Consider the following 25299-nt stretch of genomic DNA (forward strand, 5'->3'; position numbering starts at 1 on the left):
TCTATATTACAAAGATCTCCAATCTTCATGTAGTTTAAGCTTGATAAAGATAAGTAAAGAAATACTTTAATCTGCCTCTTCATTCTTATCTTGCTTTACTCTTCAAAGTTTGGTAGAGGTCAACTTTCTTAAAGAACTCAGAAATACACTGTTGGGAATTAAAGCTCTAATTCACAGCTAATGCTAAAACCATCTTATCATCTACATGACAATAGTCTGTAATTTTTAATATTGTAAAAAGTCTGTTTTACAATATTCATGCCAGTTCCATATTTTATGAGAAAATGAAGCTCAGGAGAAATTCATAACTAGAAATGCTTGCTTGAACATTTTCTTGCATGAACAAAACCAAGGAGAGAGGGAGGGAAAGGCATTCATTACATCAGAAGGACAGTGAAAAGAACTAATCCATAAGTTTAGGGAGGCAATCAGAACTCCAACTGTATTAGCTTGTGTACCTGCCTGCCTGTCTGCCAAATGAGAGTTTATCCATTCCCTGGAGACTTTTCTCAATTCCACCTCATCTGAGATTCCTGGAATGATAACCATAAGGTTGAACACTGTGGCACTGTGGCATTCTTCTAAAAGGAAAACTGATTCCCAGAAGACATCTTAAGACATAGGTCATGCTCACAATTATTTTTCTTCAGAGAAAAAACTATGCCATGTATTGCCACCAATGGAATTATGTGACTGGGTGAACTTCACATCAGTTTCCATACCCTCCATTAAGTACAACAAAGGATTTGGAACTGCAATTACTTTTAAAACTGTTGTTTAGAATGATTGTAGTGGCTACAGTCTACAGATACCCATGATCAACAGATGTACAACTTTCTTCAGAACCTATCACCTATACAAGCTTACAAGAGATACTCTATTTATAGTACACGTATACACATAATGCAAGCCATATGGATCAAGTAACTTGTAAAGGAATCAATAAATGCACAAAAATGTCACTATGTGATTGAAACACTGTTACAAGCTTCACTACTCATATTAAATTACAGGTCACCTGGAATGAAGAAAGAAAAGGACTATTAGGAACCTAAAAGGGAGGATCAGAGGAGAAAGAAGGATATATACATTTTGAAATAGCAATTATCTTTTAATACTATAGCCTACTGCCATATTCAGTGTTACCAAATTAGTCTTACGCATTTATGCATAAATGTTGTAAGTAAACCAAGTAAATCAAACTCACTTATGCATCATTTGCGTAACTCCTGCAACCCCCACCCCAAAAACCTGAAGTTTCAAGATGCTCACTTGAATCCATTTTGAGAATGCAAAGAACAAGTAAATAACACTGATTCGCTGATTCATTTATTGCATTTCTATATTTCCTAATAGCCAATGCTCTCTGGGCAGTTTATAAAGCTTAACATTTATGTTCTTTTCAAATCAAAGTTTCACCTACATTTTCTAGCTAGCAAAAAGTGCCACAACAAGCCTGAAAACATCTGGTTAAACAACTATTAGATTTTAATAATCTATGTTAAATTCAGAGGTCCAATATCATGCAAAATTAAGGTCTTTAGAATCCCACTGATTTAATAGGAGAACAGGGGTTAAATTCATTGTTGGACTAGTTTTTTTCTTAATAATTCTTAATTAGTTTTTAGATTCATATCACAAAAGAACAATATATCAAGAAATCAACAGTGTCCATTAGTTGTACTGATTAAAAATGAATAAACGTTCTCAAATCCTGGACATCGTTGCATGAATTTCCGTTTCTTTTCCTACAGTCCTTTTTTCCCTACCAACCCTCCCCCCCGACACACACACACACACACAACCTCCAATAACACCCACCACCTGATGATCCAATCTCAAGACTAACTCAGGAAAATACCACACACAAAAAAACCCCAGACAGACAAATAATATTCAAAGGCAAGGAAAAGGGGAAAATAACTTAATAAAAGTGGTTAATCAAACAGTTCCACATATGGCTGCCAAATCAGGAGGCCTTTGTCCTCTTTCATCAGGCGTTTAAACAACATTATTTCATGGGAGGCCAAAGATGACATAGCCTTACACCATGCTTCAATCTTGGGTGGGTGTTTCGCCTTCCGCCCCTGGAGCACCAATATTTTAGCCACTAGAGTCGCCCTTAGCAACCAGTCCATTAGTGGTATGTCACTCTTCCATATTGATGGCCTGAGTCCTAACACCACTTATGGCCTCGTATGTCAAAATCTAATTGAAGAGTGAATTTGATCCTTTCAATCACGTTCCCCCAAAATGGGTCCAACACTGGACAATTCCAGAGCATGTGCATTAGAGTCCCTTTCCCTTTTTGACATATCGAACAAAGGGGAGAGTCACTTAAATACTTCTGGTACAACCATTCAAGTGTCCAGTATGCTCTTAGAATAATTTTTTTGTTGGATTAATCTTAATTTCAGATCGAGGGTGCTTTTTTAAATTTGTGCTCTTAGAGACTGTCAAACTGATTCTGAAAGTTGGCACTCTTGGCCAAGTTCGGTGTTCCACACTTCCCTAATGTGGGAAAGATTAAACCTCTCGAGTTTTTTTAACTGGGTAAATACCACTAGTGTTTGCTTAGGGAGGGAGGACGCTAACTGGAGGACTGTCCATGGTGACGGGAATTCCAATGCTAAGAAGCCAGCAGGACCAAATTCAGCTCTGAGAGCATGTTGCAACTGCAGTAGCTGCCACCTAGCTATGGGTGGGAGGGGAGCCGGCATAGCTAGATTCTCAAAATTTACAAAATTTGGTGCTCATCTATCAACCGATTTAACAAAAAAATGCCTGCTGTAAGCCAATGTCTCCAACATATTTTTCTACCCCCTACAAGTATGTTGGGATTATTCCAAAGCAAGAGGCCCGCATGAGTGTAGATTACATTTCAGTGTCAGTCCCAGTTGTGCCCAAACCTTCCTTGCCTCTGCGATGGTGCGGAATTGATGATGACCAGGGCACACATAAAAGGAGCCCAATGCCTGTAACATAGGCATGGGTCCCAAAGCTTGCCCCTCCACCACCATCCAGATAGGGGTTTCCGATCCTTTCAGTTCAGACCAGCACAATGCCTGTGTTAAAATATGGGCAGTGTGGTAGGTGCCTGGGTCTGGCAGGCTGAAGCCTTCTTCCTGCACCGAGAGTCTCATTTTTGCAGTAGAGAAACTGGCCTTTTTTCCTTCCCATAAGAACATTCTAAATAATTTATCCACAAGATTAAAATAAGTTTTAGATATTTTAAAGGGGATTCCCCTTAGCACATAAATCAGCCTGGGGAGGATATTTTAATGGTATTCACACTGGCCCACAAACTTAATCTGAGTCCCTTCCATTGTTCAATCTCCAGTTTTATATGCTCCATTACGGAATCTAAATTATATGGGATTAAGTTATTTAATAGTTTAGGGATGGAAAGACCTAAATATATGAAAGAATTTTCACTAAGTTTAAATCCCCATTCCAAATAAACCGCCTTGCTATGTGGGGTTCCTCGGGGCATAACTTCTGATTTCTCCCAGGTCACCCTGTGACCTGAGGCTTTGCTATATTGGTTTAGTATGGTAATAAGCTTAGGTAGGGACTTTGGAGTGTTGGAAAGGGACACCAGGGCATCATCCGCATACAATCATATTTTTTGTTCGATATCATCCAGTCTAATCCCTGTAATTTCTGGGTCTACCCTCAGTGCACAGGCCAGTGGTTCTAATGACAAATCGAAGAGTAAGGGGGACAGTGGGCAGCTCTTGTATGTCCCTGTTTCTATAGGTAAAGGTTTAGAAATCAAGCCATTGGTTAACACTCTCGAGGTGGGTGAGCAATACAGAATATTAATCCAATTTATAAACTCAGGGGGAAATTGAGAGGCTTCTAATGTTTTAATAAGAAAGTCCCAGGAGACCCTGTCAAAAGGCTTCTCGGCATCTATGGCGATTAGGGCACCTGGTGGTATGTCCAGTGGGGTAGAGGAAATCAGGTCTATAACTGTTCTGATATTATCTGCTCCCTGTCTTTGTCTAATGACCCTGTTTGATTAATGTGTATTAGACTTTTAATGATGCCCTGCAGTCTCTTCACCAATATGGCTGTTAGGATTTTTAGGTCTACATTAATGAGGGAAATAGGCCTATATTTATTGACTATAGGGTCCCTGCCCCCCTTAGGGAGGACAGAGATCACTGCCCCAGATTGAGTGTCTGATAGTCTGCCCTCACCCAAGGAGGTTCTGTATGGTCCAACAGCCGGGGCTGTATACCCATGACTGTATACCACTCCACTGGAAACCCATCTGGTCCTGGTGCTTTATCTGTTTGTATCGAGCCCATTGCTTGGTAAACTTCTTCTAAAGATATTGGTGCCTGCAGAAGTTCCTGTTCATCCTGAGTCAGGGTGGGGAGATTAAGGGAGTTCAGGAAGGAGCCTGGATCTGCTGAAGTACCTGCCCCTTCTTTCATATATCGGTTTCGATAATACTCATATAATGTGTCATTCATTTTTGCTGGATCCATGGTATGAGAACCATCGGGTAACCTGATACAAAGTTTCAGTTTGTAGGCTAGGAGCTTTCCTACCTTGTCTTCTGATTCCCAAAATGCTTGCTTAGTGCATTGCATTAAAAACCCTGCTTATAGGGCATAGAGCTTGTTAATTTCAAATTGGGTTCTCTGCATCTTATGTAGTAAAGAGGGGGTGGGCGACGTGCTATAAGAATCTGTGAGAGTTCCCAACTCAGTCTCAAGCTCTTTAAGCTGCTGTTCTTTAGTCCTTTTAGTGTAGGATATGAAGGCAATAATCCCGCCCCTAATGTAGGCCTTGTATATATCCCAGAGAGTTTGGGATGATACTGATCCCTGATTTAACTTAAAAAAATCCTCCATTTCCTCTTTCATCGGTTGTATAAAAACCAGGTCACGGAGTAAAAACATATTTAACCGCCATGGGCAGTTAGGGGGATGGGAACGTTTAAGTTGCAGTGATGACATTACCGGTGCATGATCTGAGATAATAATGATACTATCTATTTCTACGTCCCTTATTAAAGGAGCCATTATGACAAACAAAAAATAATCTAGTCTGGAAAAATTATGATGTGCTCCTGAAAAAAGGTATATCCCCTATCTGATGGGATGGATAAGTCGTCAAGGGTCGATTAGTTTCAAATCACGCCCCATAGAATATTTGGGGGACATAGCAACTATCTTATTAACACATTTCCTCAATGTCTGTACCGAATCAACTTGTGAACCATATAAATTTGCCAGAATTAAGGATTGCCCCTCTATACTTGCATCTAGCAATAAATATTGTCCCATTGGGTCCATTACAATTTGATTTGTAGGGTCATGTTTTTTCAGATTGATATTGCCACCCCTCTCGCTCTTTTTGAGGAGCCAGCTACATATACTTCCTCCACCCAGATGGACTGGAGCCTATGTGCATCTGAGGGGAGTAGAAAGGTTTCCTGCAGAAACACTATGTCTGCATGAAGCTTCCTTAACCTTAATAACACCTGCTTACATTTATGAGAGGAACCCAGACCTCTAACATTCCATGTTGTTAAGCATTTGAGATGTGTAAGGGTGTGAAAATCAGACATAACTTGCCCACTGCACTGGAGCTAGGTGACAGCCAGTCCCCTGGGGGAGTTAAGTCAGAGAAGCCTTGAAGCCAATGTAAATAATTTCCTAGGACCAGGAAGGAGCGACTCTGATCCAAATATAGGGTGCACAGACAGGAGGCGAAACCCCAGGACAGATGTTTCATTGCCTTCATGACTGCACGTTGAAAGTGGTTTTCTACAGGGAGCCATTTGGCTCCATATGTGGAGCGGAAAGAAAATGTAAATAGGTTAACACCTACATCATGATAAAAGAAAATGTTCAACAAACCCCTATACCTTATCAAGGCATAACACAAAATCCCCAAGTACAAATATAGCAATGGAACAAATCCCATGCTGTACTCTTCTCCCCTTTGTAAGAACAGTAACTTCCTGGTTTCCAGGTGCGAAAAAGAAGTCAACCCCCCTTTGCCCTCCCCTTTATTGTGGAGTTCAGATGTCTCATAAACCTCCTGCTGATCATAGGTAGCATGTTAAACAAGGGGTTTCTAACTCCGTCATAGGTAATTGTGCAGATATACCCAGCCCATGCACAGGAGAGAGAGAGAATACACACATACAAATACGGTGTGTGTGTGTGTGTGTGTGTGTGTGTGTGTGTATAACCCCCTTGGCATGGATTTTTCCATGCCCCCCTGGGCTAAGTCACCATGGTCAGGAGAAGGAAGGATAAGAGCCCCACCGCTCCCCTCCAACATTCAGTAGACTATTGGTTGTTAAGGGAAAAAGAAAGAAACCCAGTAGAAAATTTCTCATTTTCAGTTCCAACTTACCCTCAACTATGGTGCTCAGTATTGCTCTCAAAGTGATGCTCTGGGAGATGCCCAGAGTACTCAACAAGAGGGGCTGTATGAGTGTGTGCCCTGCCCTCAAAGTCATGAAAGATATTAAATGCATGTCTTAATCATTCCTTTCCCTCTTCTTTCTTTTTTTCCCTCTTCTTTCCTTTTTTTTAACCTTTCCCTCCCTTCCCTTCCCCCGCATCTCCTTCTTTCTCTTCCTCTCCTTCTCCTTCCCTCTTTCCTTCTCCCTTCCTGGTTGTTACTATTGTTGTTTCTTCTCCTTCCTCATTGTTAATAATAATAATTATTATTATTATTATTTATCAAGCACTTTGTTACAAAGTGCTGTACATCAAAGAAATAACTTGATAATTTAAAATACATAATTACAATGATTCTAGTCCAACTTAGCTCAAAAATACAATATTGTAACAATAGCCTTAATAACTCAAATAAACATAAAAGCCATCAGTATACTTTACCTCAGTATACATCAGTTATACTTTATACTTTACCTGTAAGAACAGACCACGGAACAACGGACTGGTTTAAGATTGGGAACGGGGTAAGGCAGGGTTGTATACTCTCACCCTACCTATTCAACCTGTACGCAGAACACATCATGCGACATGCTGGGCTTGATGAAGCCAAGGCTGGAGTTAAAATCGCTGGAAGAAACATTAACAATCTCAGATATGCAGGTGATACCACTTTGATGGCTGAAAGCGAGGAGGAGCTGAGGAACCTCATGACGAAGGTGAAAGAAGAAAGTGCAAAAGCTGGGTTGCAGTGAAACTTCAAAAAAACAAAAACAAAATTATGGCAACCAGCTTGACTGATAACTGGCAAATAGAGGGAGAAAACGTGGAGGAAGTGACAGGCTTTGTCTTTCTAGGCGCAAAGATTACTGCAGACGCTGACTGCAGCCAGGAAATCAGAAGACGTTTACTTCTTGGGAGGACAGCAATGACAAATCTTGATAAAATAGTGAAGAGCAGAGACTGACAACAAAGGTCCGCATAGTTCAAGCAATGGTATTATTCCCCGTAGTAACCTATGGCTGCGAGAGCTGGACCATAAGGAAGGCTGAGCGAAGGAAGATAGATGCTTTTGAACTGTGGTGCTGGAGGAAAATTCTGAGAGTGCCTCGGACTGCAAGAAGATCAAACCAGTCCATACTCCAGGAAATAAAGCCAGACTTCTCGCTTGAGGGAATGATATTAAAGGCAAAACTGAAGTACTTTGGCCACATCATGAGAAGACAGGATACCCTGGAGAAGATGCTGATGCTAGGGAAAGTGGAAGGCAAAAGGAAGAGGGGCCGACCAAGGGCAAGATGGATGGATGATATTCTGGAGGTGACGGACTCGACCTTGGGGGAGCTGGCGGTGGCGACGGCCGACAGGAAGCTCTGGCGTGGGCTGGTCCATGAAGTCACGAAGAGTCGGAAGCAACTGAACGAATAAACAACAACATACTTTACCTCAGAAACAACAACCACTCTCTCTCCTCTTCAAAAAGATAAGTTTTCAAACCTTTCTTAAACACCTCCAAACTCTCAGTTAACTGTAATGGTAGGGGAAGGGAGTTCCACAGCTGCAGGACAAGGTCTTGGAATGCGCAATAATGGGACACTGCATTGTTCTACTGAGTAAGGGCACTGCGGGTCCAGACTTAAAATATAGTCCTCTGCTTCTGTCGAGGAAAGAAATGTGCGTATCCTCTCCCCTTGCCAGATATAAAAGATTGCAGGCAACCTTGTGAAACGTTGGAGGTTGCGTTCACAAGCCATTGCGTGTGCTCCCATGAAGGCTCCCTGTCGGTTTACTACCTCCTTGGCAAAGTCTGGAAAAATATTTATTCACCGCTGGTCCGGACCCCAAGTTAATGGAGCTTGATCTTTTGCCTTCCGCAGCAAGTTGTCACATACTGGATACTTCAGGAGCTTGATAATAAATGGCCTGGGCTTGCTATTATCTCAGGGTGGTGGTCTTGGAGCTCTGTGTGCTCGCTCAATGTCCAATTCATAGTCATCTGGGAGAAGTAGGATTTCTCTAAGTAGGGTCTGTATGAAAGTGGTCAGGTTGCCCACTTCTACTCCTTCTTTGACCCCCACCACTCTTAGATTATTGCATCGGGAGCATCCCTCCAAATCCACTAATTTTGCATTAATTTTGCGTTGTTCCCTCTTCATCTCATCCACCATATTCTCTAATGCTACTACTCTATCCTCTGCAGAAGCTATTTGGATTTCTGTTGCCTCAATCCTAGCACTCAGAGTAGTCAAGGAGGTTTAATATCTGCCACCTGTTTTCAAAAGGGCAATATCTGATTTCAGACAGGATATGTCTGCTGAGATTGATCTCAACAATGTATGGGATTCCCCCTCTGCAGAGATATTTGAAGTGTCAGTGGAGTCTTTTTGAGTAGAAGTGTCCAAGGGTGGTTTGGATGGCGTTTTAGCAGTAGATTTTCCCATGTTAAAATGGGGTCAGTAATGTAAGTACTGGTATCAATGTATTATTTATTATTTATTTTGGTGCAGCTCCAATAAGATATCACAGGCCAGGAAAGGCTGAACTGGGAGGCTAAAGCTCCATACAGAGACCAGTAAGCAGATCTGGCCGATCTCAGAAAGCAAGGGGAAAATATTAGGGAGGCTACCAGTTTGAGTCTTATCTAGCAGACAGAGAAAAACAACTGAGCAAAAAGAGAGGACTTTACTACTATTAAACACTGGGCTTTCTCTTGTCCCAAAGTGGTTGAAGGAGGGAGAAATATTTTTCAAGTATGTCTCTTTTGTGTGGCATTTTCTCCAGGGGTGGAGTGGAGTCCCCTATCCTTCAAGGCCTTACCCGCTTGTGGGTTTGTTGCTGCTCTGTGGTGTTAGGGATCCTGTTTCAGCCAGGCTGTTTCTAAGGTGACCGCTAGGGCGCTGTACTTGTCCGTTTATGCTCAATGGCCAGGGGCTGTTGATTCAGGAGTGCTGCTCCTCAGGTGTAGGAGGTACATTACACAGATCCCTCTGATTTTTCCTTTGCTTCCAGAGTGCAGATGGTGGGCCCCAGAGGTCAGATATAGCGAGGCCTTGCTGCAGTGGAGGTTGTTGGGCCTAGAGACCTGCTGTGCTATTTGCCCCCCTGGACTGTTCCGAGTCTCTGTGGAGGTGCTGTGAGCCAGATGAATCCCCAACTTGTCCCCTCCCTGTGTTCAGGGGGTCTTAGGGATCATGAGTGAGGGTTTTGTGGGGTAGATGCAGCCCAAGAGAGGCAGGATTATGCCGGATTGTCAGGCGTGGGTGGGAGCAGCTGTGGTTTGCTTCTTAGTGCTCCGCCATCTTCCCCAGAAGTCCCCCATTGTTGCACTAGTTGAAATCCCCTCACACAATAGGACTTTTTCCCTCTCTCCTCGCCCTACAGCCCTCCATGCCACCCAATAATCTGCTCTGGAGAGTTTCCCACCCACTGGAGCAGATTTTGAGGGCACACAAGGGGGAGAAGGCAAGGAAATTGACCTAGTTCCACTGAGAGAAGCAGTTCCATCAGTGGAATGACATGACTGGATTCAACCCCATATGCTTAAATCTCCCACTGGAGAAAATGGGACATAGAAGTGGAAACAAAAAGAGAGCAAATAAGAGAGAGATGTGTGCAGCCCTGTGGTGGTGCAGGCAGAGAGAGAAGACAGAAAAGGTGGAAAGGTTAACACAGAAAGGAATTCTAACCTGTAGTGATGCAGAGAAAGAGAAAGCATGCTAAGGAACAGAGAGAGAAAAGGGATTAACAGAATGGGTTGAATGTAATAAACTGCTTTTGTGGTTGGTAACAGCAGCGCAACCTTCTTCAATTAATAAAAATGAAGAAATGTTTTGCACCTCTGCTCTAGAGATATTTCTAATTTATATAAACATAAATATGTTATTAATGACTGATACTGCCATCAAGACGTTTAACACCTGTATGAAGTTAATAGACTTCATTTTTTATTTTTGCTTCAGCTATACCACCACTTATCTTTATGCCTATATTAAGTAAAAACTGAACAGCCCTGGATGCATGCAAAGCTATACGGAAGTTATAGGTCAAGCTGTTTGCAAATTACTGATAGCAATGTTGCTCACTTTCAGAACTAGGTAGCGGTGGCTTGGAAAATACCCTGCATCAGTTTGGAAATAACAAGCTTTTTACAATCCAATCTAAAATCCTTTTGAACTTTGGCTCAGCTTACAAATAAGCTTGACCCCATTCCAGGCTGCCCATGCCCTCTTTCCTTCCCACTTCCCCAAAATTTACCTTCCACTACCAGTAAGTGTGGAGGTGACAGTGCCAAAGAAGGGCTGCTCCTCAGGTCTTCATTTGGCCCCAAAGCTTTGACAATAGAGAGTTCCCAGTCCAAAAGATCCCAGAAAACTGTAATTTGCCAGTGCTTTTAGGCCCTCACCAAAGAGCAGTCCTACCTGTCAGTGCTGCTGGGAGGCAAATCTAGGAGAAATGGAAGCAGCAAGGCTACAACCAGCTTCCATTCTTCCCACTTACCCCACTTTGCAAGGTATGTTTAGAAAAAGACAGGGAGGAAAAGAAACACCTGCAGGAAAACTTAGGGATAGCAATGAGATGGCAAGAAATCACTTGGAATGGACCTGGTCTTTTCAAGATTTCAGACAACTCTCAAAACAAGCCAGAACTTTTCCCAAGAATTCTCTAAGGAAGCTCAGAAAGACTGAGCCCATTCTGAATCAAGCTGAAGGGAAGTTCACCCATCTCTTTAAAAACTCAAAAAGGAAAGATCACTAAGAAAGTGAATGCTGTCATACTTCACAGTTTAAGCCATATATAGAAGCCAAGACATAAAAGCAATTTAAGCAATGGTGGGAAAAAATAATTTTTAAAAGTGTTCCCGGGATTTATTATTTATTTACAATATTTGTATACCATTCCATCTCTAAAACAGATTTCAGAGAGGTGAACATAAAAGGTAAAATAGTAAAAGAATAACAAGATCAAAACACCATATTAAAATTATGCTTTTTAAAAACAGAATGCCAATAAAAACCATGGCTGGTCAGTTAAGGAATGCCTCCTGGAACAGTGCTGTTTTCAGGAGGCGCTGGAAACAACACAGTGATGGTGCCTGCCTGACCTCCAGGGGCAAGCAGTTCCACAAATAGGGGCCCACCACACTGAAGTCTCTCCTCCTGGTGTACTCCAATCAAGCCGTAGGTCTATGTGGACCACCATGAGCATGCCCTCAGCTGACATCAGTGACAGGGCAGATTGGTAAGGGAGAAGGTGCTCTCTCAGGTATCCTGATCCCAAGCTGTTTGGGCTTTGTTAAACCTGGCCCAGTAGCGAATACACAGCCAGTGCAGCCCTCTCAGCAAAGGAGTTGCATGCTGAAAAGGGGCAGCTCCCGACAACAGCCCTGCTTGAGCATTCCTGGCCGACAGCTGGTTGGCCACCATGTGAACAAAATGCTGGACTAGATGGACCCTTGGTCTGATCCAGCATGGCTCTTCTTATGTTCTTATGTTCTGCACTCGCTCCAGCTTCCAGAGCAGCCTTAAGGGCAGCCCCACATAGAGCACACTGTAGTAATCCAGTCTTGACGTTACTAACACCTGTACCACTGTGGCCAAGCTATCCCTGTCCAGGAGAGGCCGCAGCTGGCAAACCAGCCAAACCTGGTAAAAGGCACACCGAGCCACCATGGCCACTTGGGTCTCTAGCAACAGTGATGGATCTAGGAGTACCCCCAAACTACGGACCTGATCTTTCAGAGGGAGTGCGATGCCATCCAGAACAGGCAATGAGCCTGTCTCCCAGACTCAGCAACCAGTCACCCACAGGGCTTCTGTCTTGCCACAATTTTGTTTTAGTTTATTGGCCCTCATCCAGCCCATTACTGACTTCAGGCACTGGTCCAGGATTTGCACAGCCTCTCCTGATTCAGATGTCACAGGGAGACAGAGCTGTGTATCATCAGCATACTGATGGCACTTGGCTCCAAATCTCCTAATGACCGCTCTCAGCGGCTTCATATAGATGTTAAATAACACTGGGGACAAGATGGTGCCCTGCAGAACCCCACAGCTCAACTGCCAAGGGGCCGAGGAATGGTCACCCAATGTTACTCTTTGAAATCTGCCCCACAGTTAGGACCGGAACCACAGTAACATGGTGCCTCCAATACCGAACCCAGTATTGAGTCGATCCAGGAGGATACCATGGTTGATAGTATCAAAAGCCAACGAGAGATTGAGCAGGATTAACAAGGGTGCATTCCCCCAGTCCCTCTCTCAATAAAGGTCATCCATCAGGGTGACCAAGGCTGATTCAGTCCTGTAACCAGGATGAAACCTAGATTGGAATGGGTCCAGATAATAAGTATCCTCCAAGAGTGCCTGCAGTTGTTCCGCCACTACCTTCTCCAGAACCTTCCCTATAAAAGGGGTATTTGCGACTGGGTGGTAGTTGTCTAATACCATTGTGTCCGGAGTAGGCTTCTTCAGGAGTGGTTGCACTACTGCCTCCTTAAGGACAGCAGGGACCACCCCTTCCCGAAGGGAAGCATCCACCACACCCTGAACCCACCCAGTCATACTCCCTCAGCTAGCTTTTATTAGCCAGGAGGGGCAAGGATTGAGAGGGCACATTGCTGGTCAGATTGCTGTAAGCACCTATTTAGTTAGTATTAAGTAACAAATAGTATAATGATTTAAAGCAGGAGCAAGCATCCAACACTTGTTACACTGATCTGGTTTTCAGACACCTATCCAGTAGCTTGAATGTGATCTGAGCACTGGCAATTTTACATGCAGCATACACCGCTACGCACATTATTGTCTGACTCCCTGAAGTATCTGCTCAGCTGACTACTATGGTTTACGACATTTGTTCCATTTCAATAAATTCAGGGTCCTTATCCCTAACCACTCAACTTATTTTTTACAAATTCAGCCACACTATAAGCAAATAACTGTAAGCGTTGTCATATTTTAAAAAATATGAAGACAAGTTTAATATCCTGCTATTCCCTTTTATATATGTTGGACATACCCAATCTAACATTTTGTAGTATTCCAGCATTTATCTTTTTGTATGAAGTTATATAGGATTTTAAGAATGTTTCAGGTATCTAACAGTGATATTTTTGTACTCAGAAACATGTGTAAATAAACATGCACCAAAAATCTGTTTAAAGAAAAATTATTGTATGGACAGATGAAGAAACACAAAGTGTCTTTCCGCATGTTTTATTCTTGCAGGTTTTTAGTTTCTATGTTTCAAGGCAGCTTAAGAGACATCACCTGCTGTGCAAATTCACATATGAAATAACGTGTTGCTTGATTTTTTTGAGGCTATTAAAAATGGAAATATCACTTTTAAAAAGTCACTTATCAAGATTATTAAACAGGTATATTAATTGTTCCATTGTAGTAGTTGGTTCAAACAGTTTTATTTTGAAGAGGGAAAATAATGCCTAGAACTGTGAACTAAAGAGTTTGCCTAAGAATGATTCAACACTCAAAGCAGCAGAGTTATGAGAGTTCAGCAGCTGAATGCAACTGTCTGAATATCCAAATGCTTCTTCAATTTCAGGTGTCAATATTTATTGAAGTCTGCCTATATTCTTGAAAATCCTTTGAGTTTAAAGTATAGTCATATCACTCATTTGAAGAACCAGAGAAGTTTTCACAACTATTGGGAGAGCAGCAGAGGAGAAACCACAGAAGAAACATCACTGTTCCAGTCTACCTTATAAAAGGCAGCAGGGCATCTAATCAGACATTCAATAGTGAACGTCCCCACATACCCTGATGGTACCATAGATATTTAGTTTACCAAGGTAATTTGCCTATTATCAGGGCTGGAAGGAAGGCTTGGCCAGGAAGTTCAGGCTTTTTGCTTTCCTCCTAATGATCTTGAAACACTGGGGCAGGTGCAAAATGCAGGGAGTAGCTAAGGCATCCAGTATTCTCAGAAGCTGCACAGGGCTTTGTGATGGCCAAAACATTTTCACAACCAGAAGGGATAACCATTACCAGGAGTGCAGCTTTAGGACAACACAGGTTCACATCCCCATCTTCTTCACACACACTCTCTCTTAAAGGAACACTTGCTTTCTTTATATTTGCTTCAGACTGAAGATGCATCATTAACTTGAATGATTACTAATATCTAAGTAGTATAGTTTTCCTATCCTTATCCTCAATGCATGACTAAGGCTGCAATCCTATACACATGTTTCCGAGAGTAAGTAAGCCCTATTTAGCTCAAAGGGACTTACTTCTGAATAGACATGTATAGGACTGCATTCTTAGAAATCTTCCTATATTTGGCCATCCATACTGATCACAGTTTGATACTCTGAGCCTTTTCACTGATATTTCTCAAGCTTTAGAGGAAGAAAAGAGTGAGAGAATCTAATCTCTCCTCATTACGAATGTGTGCCTGATGTTTAGCAATCCACTGTACAAGGACCTTTTGTCCACCTTACCTTGCAGTTTTTTCAAAACAGCTACTTCCATTTTCAGAACTTGCTTTGGTTGCTGAGCTGACTCAACCTTCAGTGCAACATTCTCTCGGGTAAGCATGTCCACAGCATCGTAAATTTCTCCAAACCCTCCACCTCCTATCTTTTTCAGCTGTAGTAAATAAGAATATTAGTAATCGTACAAAGCTTTTGAACTGACTAGCCTATACTTCGAACATCATCTAGTCACTAAAACTACTGTTATAATAGAGGACTTACCATTGCCTATGTAAAGCTAATTTTAAGCCATTAATACTGTTAGGTATAATTAAGGAGTTAAGCACAAGAAATTATGTCAGCAAGACCTTTAAATGGACATCCTATGCCTAATGAAATCTAAGAAGCCAGATGGATGGCTAAATAAGGGATAACAGGGAATACCCTTTCTAAGTTGGTGCTTGCAACTTAATGTATTAAAACTACGTTTAAATTACTTCCCAGTGGTACTTTAGTTGATTAACAGATCTAATAGTTTTAGATTGATTAATCCAACCAATGATATATTGAAATCCTAGAAGTAAGGGGAATTTTGCATGTGTGCTTAATTTAGAAAATTTCAAGAGTTCCCAGAATTGAGCCTTTCTTAGCAGAGTTTTAATATATATTTCAGCATAAAGTATACACAGCCCTGAGAACAGCCTACCCACACAGTTGTAAAGGAAAAGCAGACCCCCATAATAACTTGTAAGGTCAGAGGAGTCCCTGTACAGCAGGGCTAGGGAACCTATGGCCCTCCTGATGTTGTTCAACTACAGCCTCAGCCAGCATGGTTAATGGTCAAGCAATTCAACAACATCTAGAGGGCCACAAGTTCCCCAGCCCTGGCACAGAGGAAGGAAGAGTGCTTCACTTAGGCTGGTGGAGAATGAGCGGACAACTGCTCCCTCAGCTCTACACAGGTACTAGCTTTCCTTGTGTGGTCACTAGGCGTGGCAGTTACAGAGTGCCAATAGGAAGCAGGGCGGGTATGAGGAATAGTCAGCTGTACTTGCTGCAAATGACCCCAGCCCCCAGAACAGATCACAGAGGCTTCATTTACTGGCAGAGAATCAGGAGCAGACCACCTACTTCCCCCACAGCTTAAGAACATAAGACCATAAGACCATAAGAAGAGCCATGCTGGATCAGATCAAGGGTCCATCTAGTCCAGCATTCTGTTCACACACTGGCCAACTGGCTGTCGACCAGGAACAGCTTGTTTTATTCTCTAATAAAGCTATACCACCACTCATAGCACACAGCAAAATATTCCTTCTGAATCTGATCCATAAGAAATAGGGAATAGATACAGGAGAAAACATTGTAAGATACAAAAAAATTAGATGTCAGGCACCCATTGGTAGCCAATCTACAGCTCAAATGTGACATCAAGTGTTTTGGCTCGTTTTGGGTTGCTTCAGGAACTGCTCACTTCCCGTTGTGCTAGCCGTTGAGTCCCATTGGCCCACAGGCAGCATTCAATACCACCTATATATCCCAACCTGCACTATTATCTTTTCATATTTCCTACAAACAGGGTGCCATTTGTAGCTATGTCCTCTCTCTGTGGTTAGTTGAGGTTTTGCATTTTGATTTTTTTTTAATTTGGTTGAGTGCTTTTTATTCATATATCCGGGGGGGGGGGGGGGGGATAAAGAAGGTTTATATACTCACCACTTTCCATCTTTCTTTGACCAATATTCCCACACTAAGGATATCTGGCTGTTCCCCTCCTCCACTCATTGCAATCTCCTGGGATGGTGCAGCTGCTATGCAAAGCCTACATCAGTAGAGACCATCCATCTCCCAGAAGTGGCTTCCATTTAAATAGAGGCTATAGAAACAAATAGCAGTACATGAGACCTTGCTTATTAAAACATAAGCAAAACAGTAGCCCTCCTAACTATTCCAATTTAGTTATTTTCAGTTTCACAATGTTGAGCTGAAAGACAATGGGAAAATTTAAATAGAAATTATTTTCTGAAACAAAAATATTTTAAAGATTTGATTACCAATGTGAAGTCTGCTTGCAGTTTTATATTTTCTCAAGGACAACTGAAATCAAAGTTTCTGCAATAGATAACATATAAAGCTTACACAACTTTTGGAGGATAATTTTGGACTTATTTTGGCCATAAAAAATAAGCAACACTAGATCACTACTACTGAACATACACAATAGTGCCTGGATGGGAGACCACCTTGGAATCCTGCAGTTACACCGCCTTGAGTTCCATGATGGAAAAAGGTGTAATATAAATGTACCACATAAATAAATAAAATACATAACACCACCTTCCCAAGTATTCCACACCTCAGAAATTCTTACAGCAACTCTGCAGGTAATCCAGTATTATCCCCATATTACAGGCAGGGGGCTTAAACTGAGAAAAAGTGACGAAGGTTACGTTCCCTGTGTAAATTCTAGTCTACAGCGGTTTTCCTTTATCCTGTCCCTCCATACATCTCCTGACAAATTCGTGAATCAAAGATAAGCAGAGATTATTGCTTCACACCATACAGTCTCTTAAACAGCTTATTTATACTCTAATAAAGCTATACCACCACTCAGCAAAAGGCAAAATATTCCTTCTGAATATGATCCATAAGAAATAGTGAACAGATACAGGAGAAAACATTGTAAGATACAAAAAAAAAATAGATGTCAGGGACCCACTGGTAGCCAATCAACAGCTCAAATGTGACATTTTAAATCCTGGAGGCAAGTCATCAGTAGGATCAGATTTTTTTTTCTTTTCATTTCTATACCACCCAATAGCCAAAGCTCTCTGGGTGGTTCACAAAAGCAGCGCATAAAACAATATAAAATATGAAAGCAAATGCCAATATACAAATGCAGAGGCATTCTTGCAAGGCTCTATCACAAAACTGTTAGAGTTGCAGAATTTTCAGGAATGTTAGAATACCACGTAGGATTTCTGAGACCAAGTGTCCCAGCAGGCCCATTCAAGAACCACTGAAACTTGTTTCATACATGATGGGAGCTTGTTCCATACATGATGGAAGGAGACTCTCCTCTGCCTAAGGGAGAGCCATCTGTCCCCCACCCTAGTAATAATTTGTCATCATCTGGAGACGTTTATGTTCTGGCAGGACATTCGTCTGCCAGATGGACAATCTGAATTATCTACTCCTAGTTTTTATACTGACTTACTTGTTGCTGACTTTATTACTGCCTTGGATATTTTTGCTTTTTAGATCTTGTTTTATGTAAGCTACCTTGGAAACATGCAACTTATTAAAAAGCATTTATATCCTGCTTCTGTAAACAGAAACATGGAATATAAATGATTTTAATAAATCATAAATGAATAAGTAAGAGCCTACTTCACAAGCTAGTACCACAAATAATTGAACCAGCTATCAGGCCTAGCACCTCTCAAGATAAAATATTGTGTGGAGGGCTGATGTTTTGAAGATGAATACAAGTTCTTAAAATTGGTGTTGTCTGCAGCAATTACACATTTTACAAACACCTGCTGAAACAGTGACATGGTTCGCATGTAACATCAAGACAAAATGTGGGTTAAGTATGGGTTGTTGAATACTGGGTTGTCGTTACATGTGAACTCAGAACTATGTGTTAACTACGTGTTGTTAACCATGAACAATCCAAAAAGAGAACTCATGGTGACCTGGTTTGCACATAATGGCAATTCCTGGGATGTTTAACCCAAGAACTGCCAATACCTAGCAGGAGGGAGCGAGCATGCTGATTCCTGCATACTTGTCACTTCCACTCTCACTTAACAACCCAGGAAAGCCCCGATCCTGGGTTGTTTTCATGACCTCCAAACCCAGAAAGTTGTTTAGGAGTTAAACAACCCAGCGTTACCCCAACAACAAACCATGGGTTAACTCTGGGATGCTTAACCCCTAAACAACCCAGAGTTTCCAGATTTGGACATCACAATAACAACCCAGGAACGGGGGGGCAGCATTCCTGGGTTGTTAATTGAAAGCAGAAGCAATGAGCACATAGGGGGCAGCGCACTCGTTCACTGCTGCTCAGTCCTGACAACCCATGGTTTAAACAATCCATGGGGTGTTGTTACATGCAAACTGGGTTGGTTTGTTGTTGGATTGTGAACTCCCTGTTTTAACTATGGGTTGTCGTTACATGCAAACTCAGAACCATAGGTCATTTTGCCAGGCTACAGAGGCAGTGGGCAAGAGTGGCAAGAAAACCGTCAGCTCACATGTCAGTACTATAATGCTGCAAAGGCATCTGGGATACAGGGAGGGAGTGGGCAAAGGAAGAGGGAATCCAACAACCTTGGAATTGAAAAAACAACCTGCGCTTTGTGCAATTGCCTGGCAGACAAATCGTGGCTAAACTCTGGGTAAGGCAACGACCCATACTCTGGGTTGTCGTTATATGCAAACCAGGCTAGTGTTGGAATTTGAGACTGTGTACACTTAACCAAGTAGAATGACAGGTTATCAAGTAAGGAAAAAGGACTTCCCTCCTACTAAATCACCTCACTTCCCCCTTTCACAAAGGCAATGCATATCTGGAAAGAGAAAATACTATAGCAACTCAGACTCAGTATTCCTAAGATTCCACAAACCTCACTAAGATTTCTTAACTCATTACTTCAGATTGGTTAATCATATTCATATTAGTTGTGATTAAGCACGGAAAAAGCAAGTCCATGCTACAATTCAAAGAGAAAACATATTTAAAAACCCAGTTAATAAACTGGACCCCTAATTACAGAAGCTAGATGAGGACTGGGCTGCTCCTAAACTCCTCTTTTAGGAAAGGGTATCCTATTTCTAACAGGCCACCAAATGCAGGTAAGCACCTGCTACACACTGGGGAAGGTAATGCAAATATGCAACTGGGGAGTACAGCAAATGTTGTGGGTGATCATCAAGAACACATCACTCATTGCTAGTACAGGCCAGATTCTTTTAACGAGTATTGTCTTAATGTCAACATAACCCCCACACCTCTTTCCACACCCCTGTGAATTGTTTGGAAGCACCTGATACAGTAGCACTGCTGAAATTAAACAGATGTGAATCTGATCACATCATTGTGATCAGAAACCACAGACATCCCAAGTACAATATTGTTTTACCAGTTATCTCTCACAAGAGGTCAATTCCCCTCCCCCCTCAAAAAACCAAATACACATTGGGGGGCTCCTACATTAAGGGAGCAGGAACTATGGTAGAATTTGCAGCCTGGCTGGAAAATGCAGAATGGAACAGCACCTAAGTAGAGCCATCCTGCCTCAATCACTTGTTTTCAATAGGCACTTGGCCACAGGACAATCTGCTACCCATTACGCCTCACTATCCTCCTCTCTCTCTTAAGGCAGCCATCCAACAGAGGCAAAGATGAACCCCACCTTGGTGTCAATTAGGCCAAAAAAAAGGCCTGCAGCAGCTGCAACTAATGAGAAGCCAGCTGTCTATCTGTGTGGAGTTCACCTGGGACTCCTGTGCCTTTCCAGTGGGCATGACAGACATTGATTTTACTGATCTCGATGCAGTAAAGAGGAAATCTGCACTTGTTATTCTTCTCTCATGTAACTTTCAAAGGCAGAGGGGCCCTGCGAGGCCAAAAAGGGGTAACAATGCACTTTCAGAACTGATCCAATTCAAGGAAAGTTGTGACAATTTCAGCTCTGTTCTGATTATGGTTAGCTCTGTTCATTACTCATCTCAGATGTTTTCATGATGCAGCCAAGCAATGGGAGGGGGGAGGGGGCTCTCCACCACAACTCTCCAATAGATTCCTGGTTAGGCTCCTTATCTATAACTCTGCCAGTGAAGTAGTGGCTAGGGTGATGCAGCAGGGCTAACCAGCTCAATGCCCTCCTAAATCTGTATCCCACTGTTAATTGCTGCTATGATTATAAAACAAGTACTGTTGCTGCCATGATACATAGGAGAGATTAACAAGTCTGCTGAGGCAGTAACCAGCAGACACAGGCAATTAACAAAATGAGAGGTGTTAGCTAGACAAGATGGTGGGGGCTGGGCAAAGTGAAAGGCATCAAGGGCATAAATGTGTCCAAAAATTATCTGCTAGTCATCGATTGGTAGAATCTCAGGTTTTTGTATAGCTTTTCTCAGCCTGTCTGTTCATAGCCAGACACCAAACCTGGGTCGTCTTATAATACAAATGTATGCCATTCCACTGGGCTACAGCGTTCGTTAAGATCTGTTCTATATGGCTAGGAGCCCTGGCTCTCATGCACGGAAAGACTACTGGGCCCCTGTAATGTGTACTGTCTGTTTCTGTGGTCCTGTGATTAAAGATGTTGCTTTCTGCAACAGGAGGCCTAGATTCTAGTCCCGCTGCTGCTCCCTTTTCCATCTAAAACTATTGTTGCTGGCATGATTGAGGAGAGATATGATAGTGCTCTTCAAGTACTTGAAAGGTTGTCACAGAGAGGAAGGCCAGAATCTCTTCTCGATCATCCCAGAGTGCGGGACACGGAATAATGGGCTCAAGTTACAGAAAGCCAGATTCCGGCTACCTAGGGAGGTGGTGGGCTCTCCCACCCTGGAGGCATTCAAGATGAAGCTGGACAGCCATCTGTCAGGAATGCTTTGACTTTGATTCCTTCTGTCAGGGTGGAAACTGAGCTGATAGAACCCCAGAGCAGTTCTGATTCTGAGAAGAATCAGCAAACTGTGGGAGAGGAGCCAGCTCATCCCTCACAGGCACAGCAGCTAGCAGAGATTCCTCCTGCCAGCATTCCTGAGATAGATAGTGAGCCTGGTAGTGAGAGAGTGCGGGAGGGGGGCTTGCTAGATGCTCGATGCAAACGCAGGGAGCGACGAGCGATGGAGGGCATGGAAAGGAGGCGTAGCACCCATTTGGCGTGCAAGCAACGGCCGCGTCCTGTGGACCCAAGGGAAAGAGGGAGGATCTCTCCCTAGCCCATAAGTTCAGGGTCTTCAAGTGATTCTCCTTCAAATGGGGACCAACTGCCTACCAGGAGCATAGGCTACTCTGCTGTTCATTGCTTAGTCACTGGTGATTAGCATCTGAAAGTCATTAAGTTGTAAAAGGATTAAAGCCTTGAAAAGAATCCTTTTGTCTGTGTCTTGAGTTGGCTATTGGAGTAGACTGAAAGAGGCCGCTAGGGCGCTCCTGACAGTTTCCAACCCTACTATTCTATGATTCGATGAACCCAGAAGATAGGGTTTTCCTTGTAGAGACCACATTTGCACTTTCCAACATGGGACTCAAACTCCCATCTCCTTTTCCCCATAGGATTGCTCTGTCAAACCATTGCCCTTTGTGTCTTTACTTTTGAATGTACAGCCTACCTTTTCCATGTGTTCCCCATACTTCCCCTTGCAAAAACCTTGTCTCCTCCACACAGATTCCTGATACTGTATGTACGGACTTCTTGGTATTGCAGCAGGACTCAAAACCTTCTCATGGGGAGCAGGGCATGGAACCAATCAAAGAGCTTCCCACTAGACTATGGCAGGTTCTGACAGGAGAAGGCACTGCAGGCTGTTCCTGACAACCCACTTGTATAGTATGTACATATGGAAAGTGTTGCAGGATGGGTTCCATAAAGTCATCCTGGCATGTTAATAGACACCCTCCATGCATGGGTAATGCGAGGCTATCATTATCTGTAGCTTTTATTTCTACTCCTATTCTTGTGATCTAGACTTTGCTCCTAGGAAAGTATTAGAATTACAGCAACATTACCTTGGCATAGACTGGCAAAACAAAATCATTCACTTGACCTGCTCATCACTCAACCACTATCTCATTTGCTTCTATGCAGTTATAAGCAGCTCTTTTGTCCAAGAATACATCACTTGAAAAGAAACTACTGTTTGGAGCTGAAGCTTGGTAGACTCATTTTCAATCAGATCTATACTGCATTTTAGATAAATGTTGGTATTCCAACCAGTTGGCAATACAATTGTTCAGAAATGGTAATGTATTTTCCAATCCAACCTAGATTTTGCACTAGATCTTAAAACATTTCTAATGGCACCCATGACTGCACTTTCTTAAATCAATATAGCATATCAAGAAAGCTGGAATGCTGGAATGGAAAGCAGGTGGAAAAAAAAACCTGACTACAGCTTTCAATTAATATGTAAGAAAAATGAAGTATGACTTTCATTCTGCCAGACTTTTTGCAACATTATATGTTTCATCCCACATGTAATTCTAAAAAAGAAGTTAATTCATTACACAGAGCAAAACAACTAGGCAATTTAAGTTGAATAGCTTGAAAGGTAACATACCAACAAAGTTCCTCCAAATGCATAAGCATATTAATTAGTTCAAACACACTCTACAGTTGGAAATATACAAGAATTTCAGAATAAACTGGGGATAGATGCAACACTTTAAAACCTGGGTACTCGTATCAACTCAGACTTCATTAAATTTCACCTACATACTAGAAAATAAATTATTTAAGACATGCTAATGACTTGCACAAATTTCCTCCTCCAAACGGGAAGGGAGACGAAGTTCTTTTTGGTCTAGAAGACATTTCTGAAGCAGCCCAAAGTCTCAGGGCAGCTAGTGAGACACCACAGGGGGCTGATCTCAGAAGCAGTAACACACAAGTCCCACTGAACTTACAGAACACTTAGGGAGAAAAGCCAGTTGGAAATCTCAACTCCTACAAGATTCAAATGCACTTTCCCTGCTTTTGAGAATCAGCACAAAAGCTATCAGTCTGCTAGCATTTTAATTTAGGTATGCCTTTAAGGACTTAGTGCAGTTTCATTGTTAGGCACCTTAATTGCTCTCCAGGATGTCAGGATATATGTTTAAAAAATAATTTGGGAATGGACTTGGGGTAGTGTAGTGAGAAAGTCTGTGCAAAAGTGCAGCAAAAAGTAAAAGATGCGGGGGCAGCATTTTGCAATCCATTATGTTGGGATCTCCAACCTTTGGGGGCTGGTGGCCACATTCAGAATTTTGAGAAGGTGTCATGGGGGCCATCACAAACTGGCTATCATGGCGGAGTGCCCATTCACAAAACAGCTGCTGAGGTGGGTGCACAAAACACCCATTTTACAGAAAGGCAAACTGTTCAGGCTGGAAGACTGGGAGAACTTCAAAGTGAAGTGCTGGCCTCTAGCTACCCACCATCTTTACTTCTTAAGAGTGCCTCTGGGGAATAAAGATGGCAGCTAGCTGGAGGCTACTGTTTCATTCTGAAGTGCTCCCAGCCACCTGAAAAAACAATTTAAAGTGTAAAATAAAATAAATCAGAAATATCAGCAGTACATTTTATGGACACAAGGGGACCCGCATGCAGGCACCACATTGCCTACCCCAGGTATATGTCCTCCTTTACAGTGTAGCTGAAAGAGCCGCTGAAAGCACTATCAGTAAAACTAATGGCAATAAGATCATAGGACATAGTAATTTCCTCACACCAGTAGCAACAGGACTGTAGAATAAGCCTCTGTTGGATGTTAAGAACCATATCCTATTGTTATTATTCTTTGGGATAGGGCAGGGGAGGACAGCAAAGCTTCTCTTTTACAACAGACCTTTAGGGTTGCTTGACTGATGTGTTTTCTGTATAGCCAGTTTATTTTATTAATGTTTTGTGATTTGTTATTTTCATATGTTTCAATATTTGGATGTTTTATTATGCATTTTATTTGTGAGAAGCCACCTTGAGCCTCACTGTGTACTAGGCACAATATAAATATTTCAAATGTTTTGATATTCCTAAAAGTGGGTCTTGCAACAAGATGTTGTGGTGTATCCTCACCACCTGAAAGGCATGCTCCTCAAGGCTCCCCTACGCATTCCAATATTTCCCTCTTGTGAGCACAGAGGACAGGGCTGTTCCGTGCTGCCTCAAAGGCAGTGCAGAAGTGGGGGGAAGTCAGTTCTCTGGGAACCAACCTCGGAGCACAGGCTCTGAGGTTGGTTCCTGGAAAACAAGATATCCTATGGCCGTCTAGCCGCTGTCTAGTGACCATAGGATTGCTCCCTCCGTTCTACAATGAAATCAGGCTCTTCAGTACTACCAAAGCATCCCTATGTCTCTTATTTCCCAGGGAGGAGATCAGAACAATTTTGATTTATTTCCTTACTATATTTATAATTGCCTTTCAATCATAATGGTTCTCAAGGGGGTTTACAATAAAAAAGCAAATTAAAATTCACAATTAAAACAATTCACATCTTACATGTTCTTCATGAATATTCTCTTCCAAGAGTTCTGTAGACCTGGCTATAGAGCTGGTGTACTCGCTGATGTATTAGGAATGTCTACCCTACCTTTCTTATGTGTGTTCCTGTTAAAAAGGTGGTTGTTTCCAAGAGAGGGGTGGTGTAAAGGGGGAGTCAACCCCTTGTCTGCAGAGATGTCTGGAAAGTGTCAGTTACTCATGTTAGAT

At 42.3% G+C, this 25299-nt stretch overlaps 1 protein-coding gene across 2 annotated transcripts in view; it reads right to left on the reverse strand.

Annotated features, from left to right (window-relative positions):
• TTBK2 (tau tubulin kinase 2) overlaps nucleotides 1-25299 on the reverse strand; it is a 121113-nt gene that overhangs the window by 87679 nt on the left and 8135 nt on the right. For both annotated transcript variants that reach the window (XM_084847590.1, XM_084847581.1), the window contains exons 2-3: nucleotides 16579-16738; nucleotides 14890-15037 (exon numbers count right to left, since the gene is read on the reverse strand). In XM_084847590.1, the coding sequence (XP_084703716.1) occupies nucleotides 14890-15037; nucleotides 16579-16647 (217 nt within the window). In that variant the 5' untranslated portion in view covers nucleotides 16648-16738. The remainder of the gene's footprint in view (nucleotides 1-14889; nucleotides 15038-16578; nucleotides 16739-25299) is intronic.

This window comes from Heloderma suspectum, chromosome 1, assembly GCF_057233095.1.
Source record: "Heloderma suspectum isolate Gila_16-S chromosome 1, 16-S_ref, whole genome shotgun sequence".
Taxonomy (NCBI): Eukaryota; Metazoa; Chordata; class Lepidosauria; order Squamata; family Helodermatidae; genus Heloderma; species Heloderma suspectum.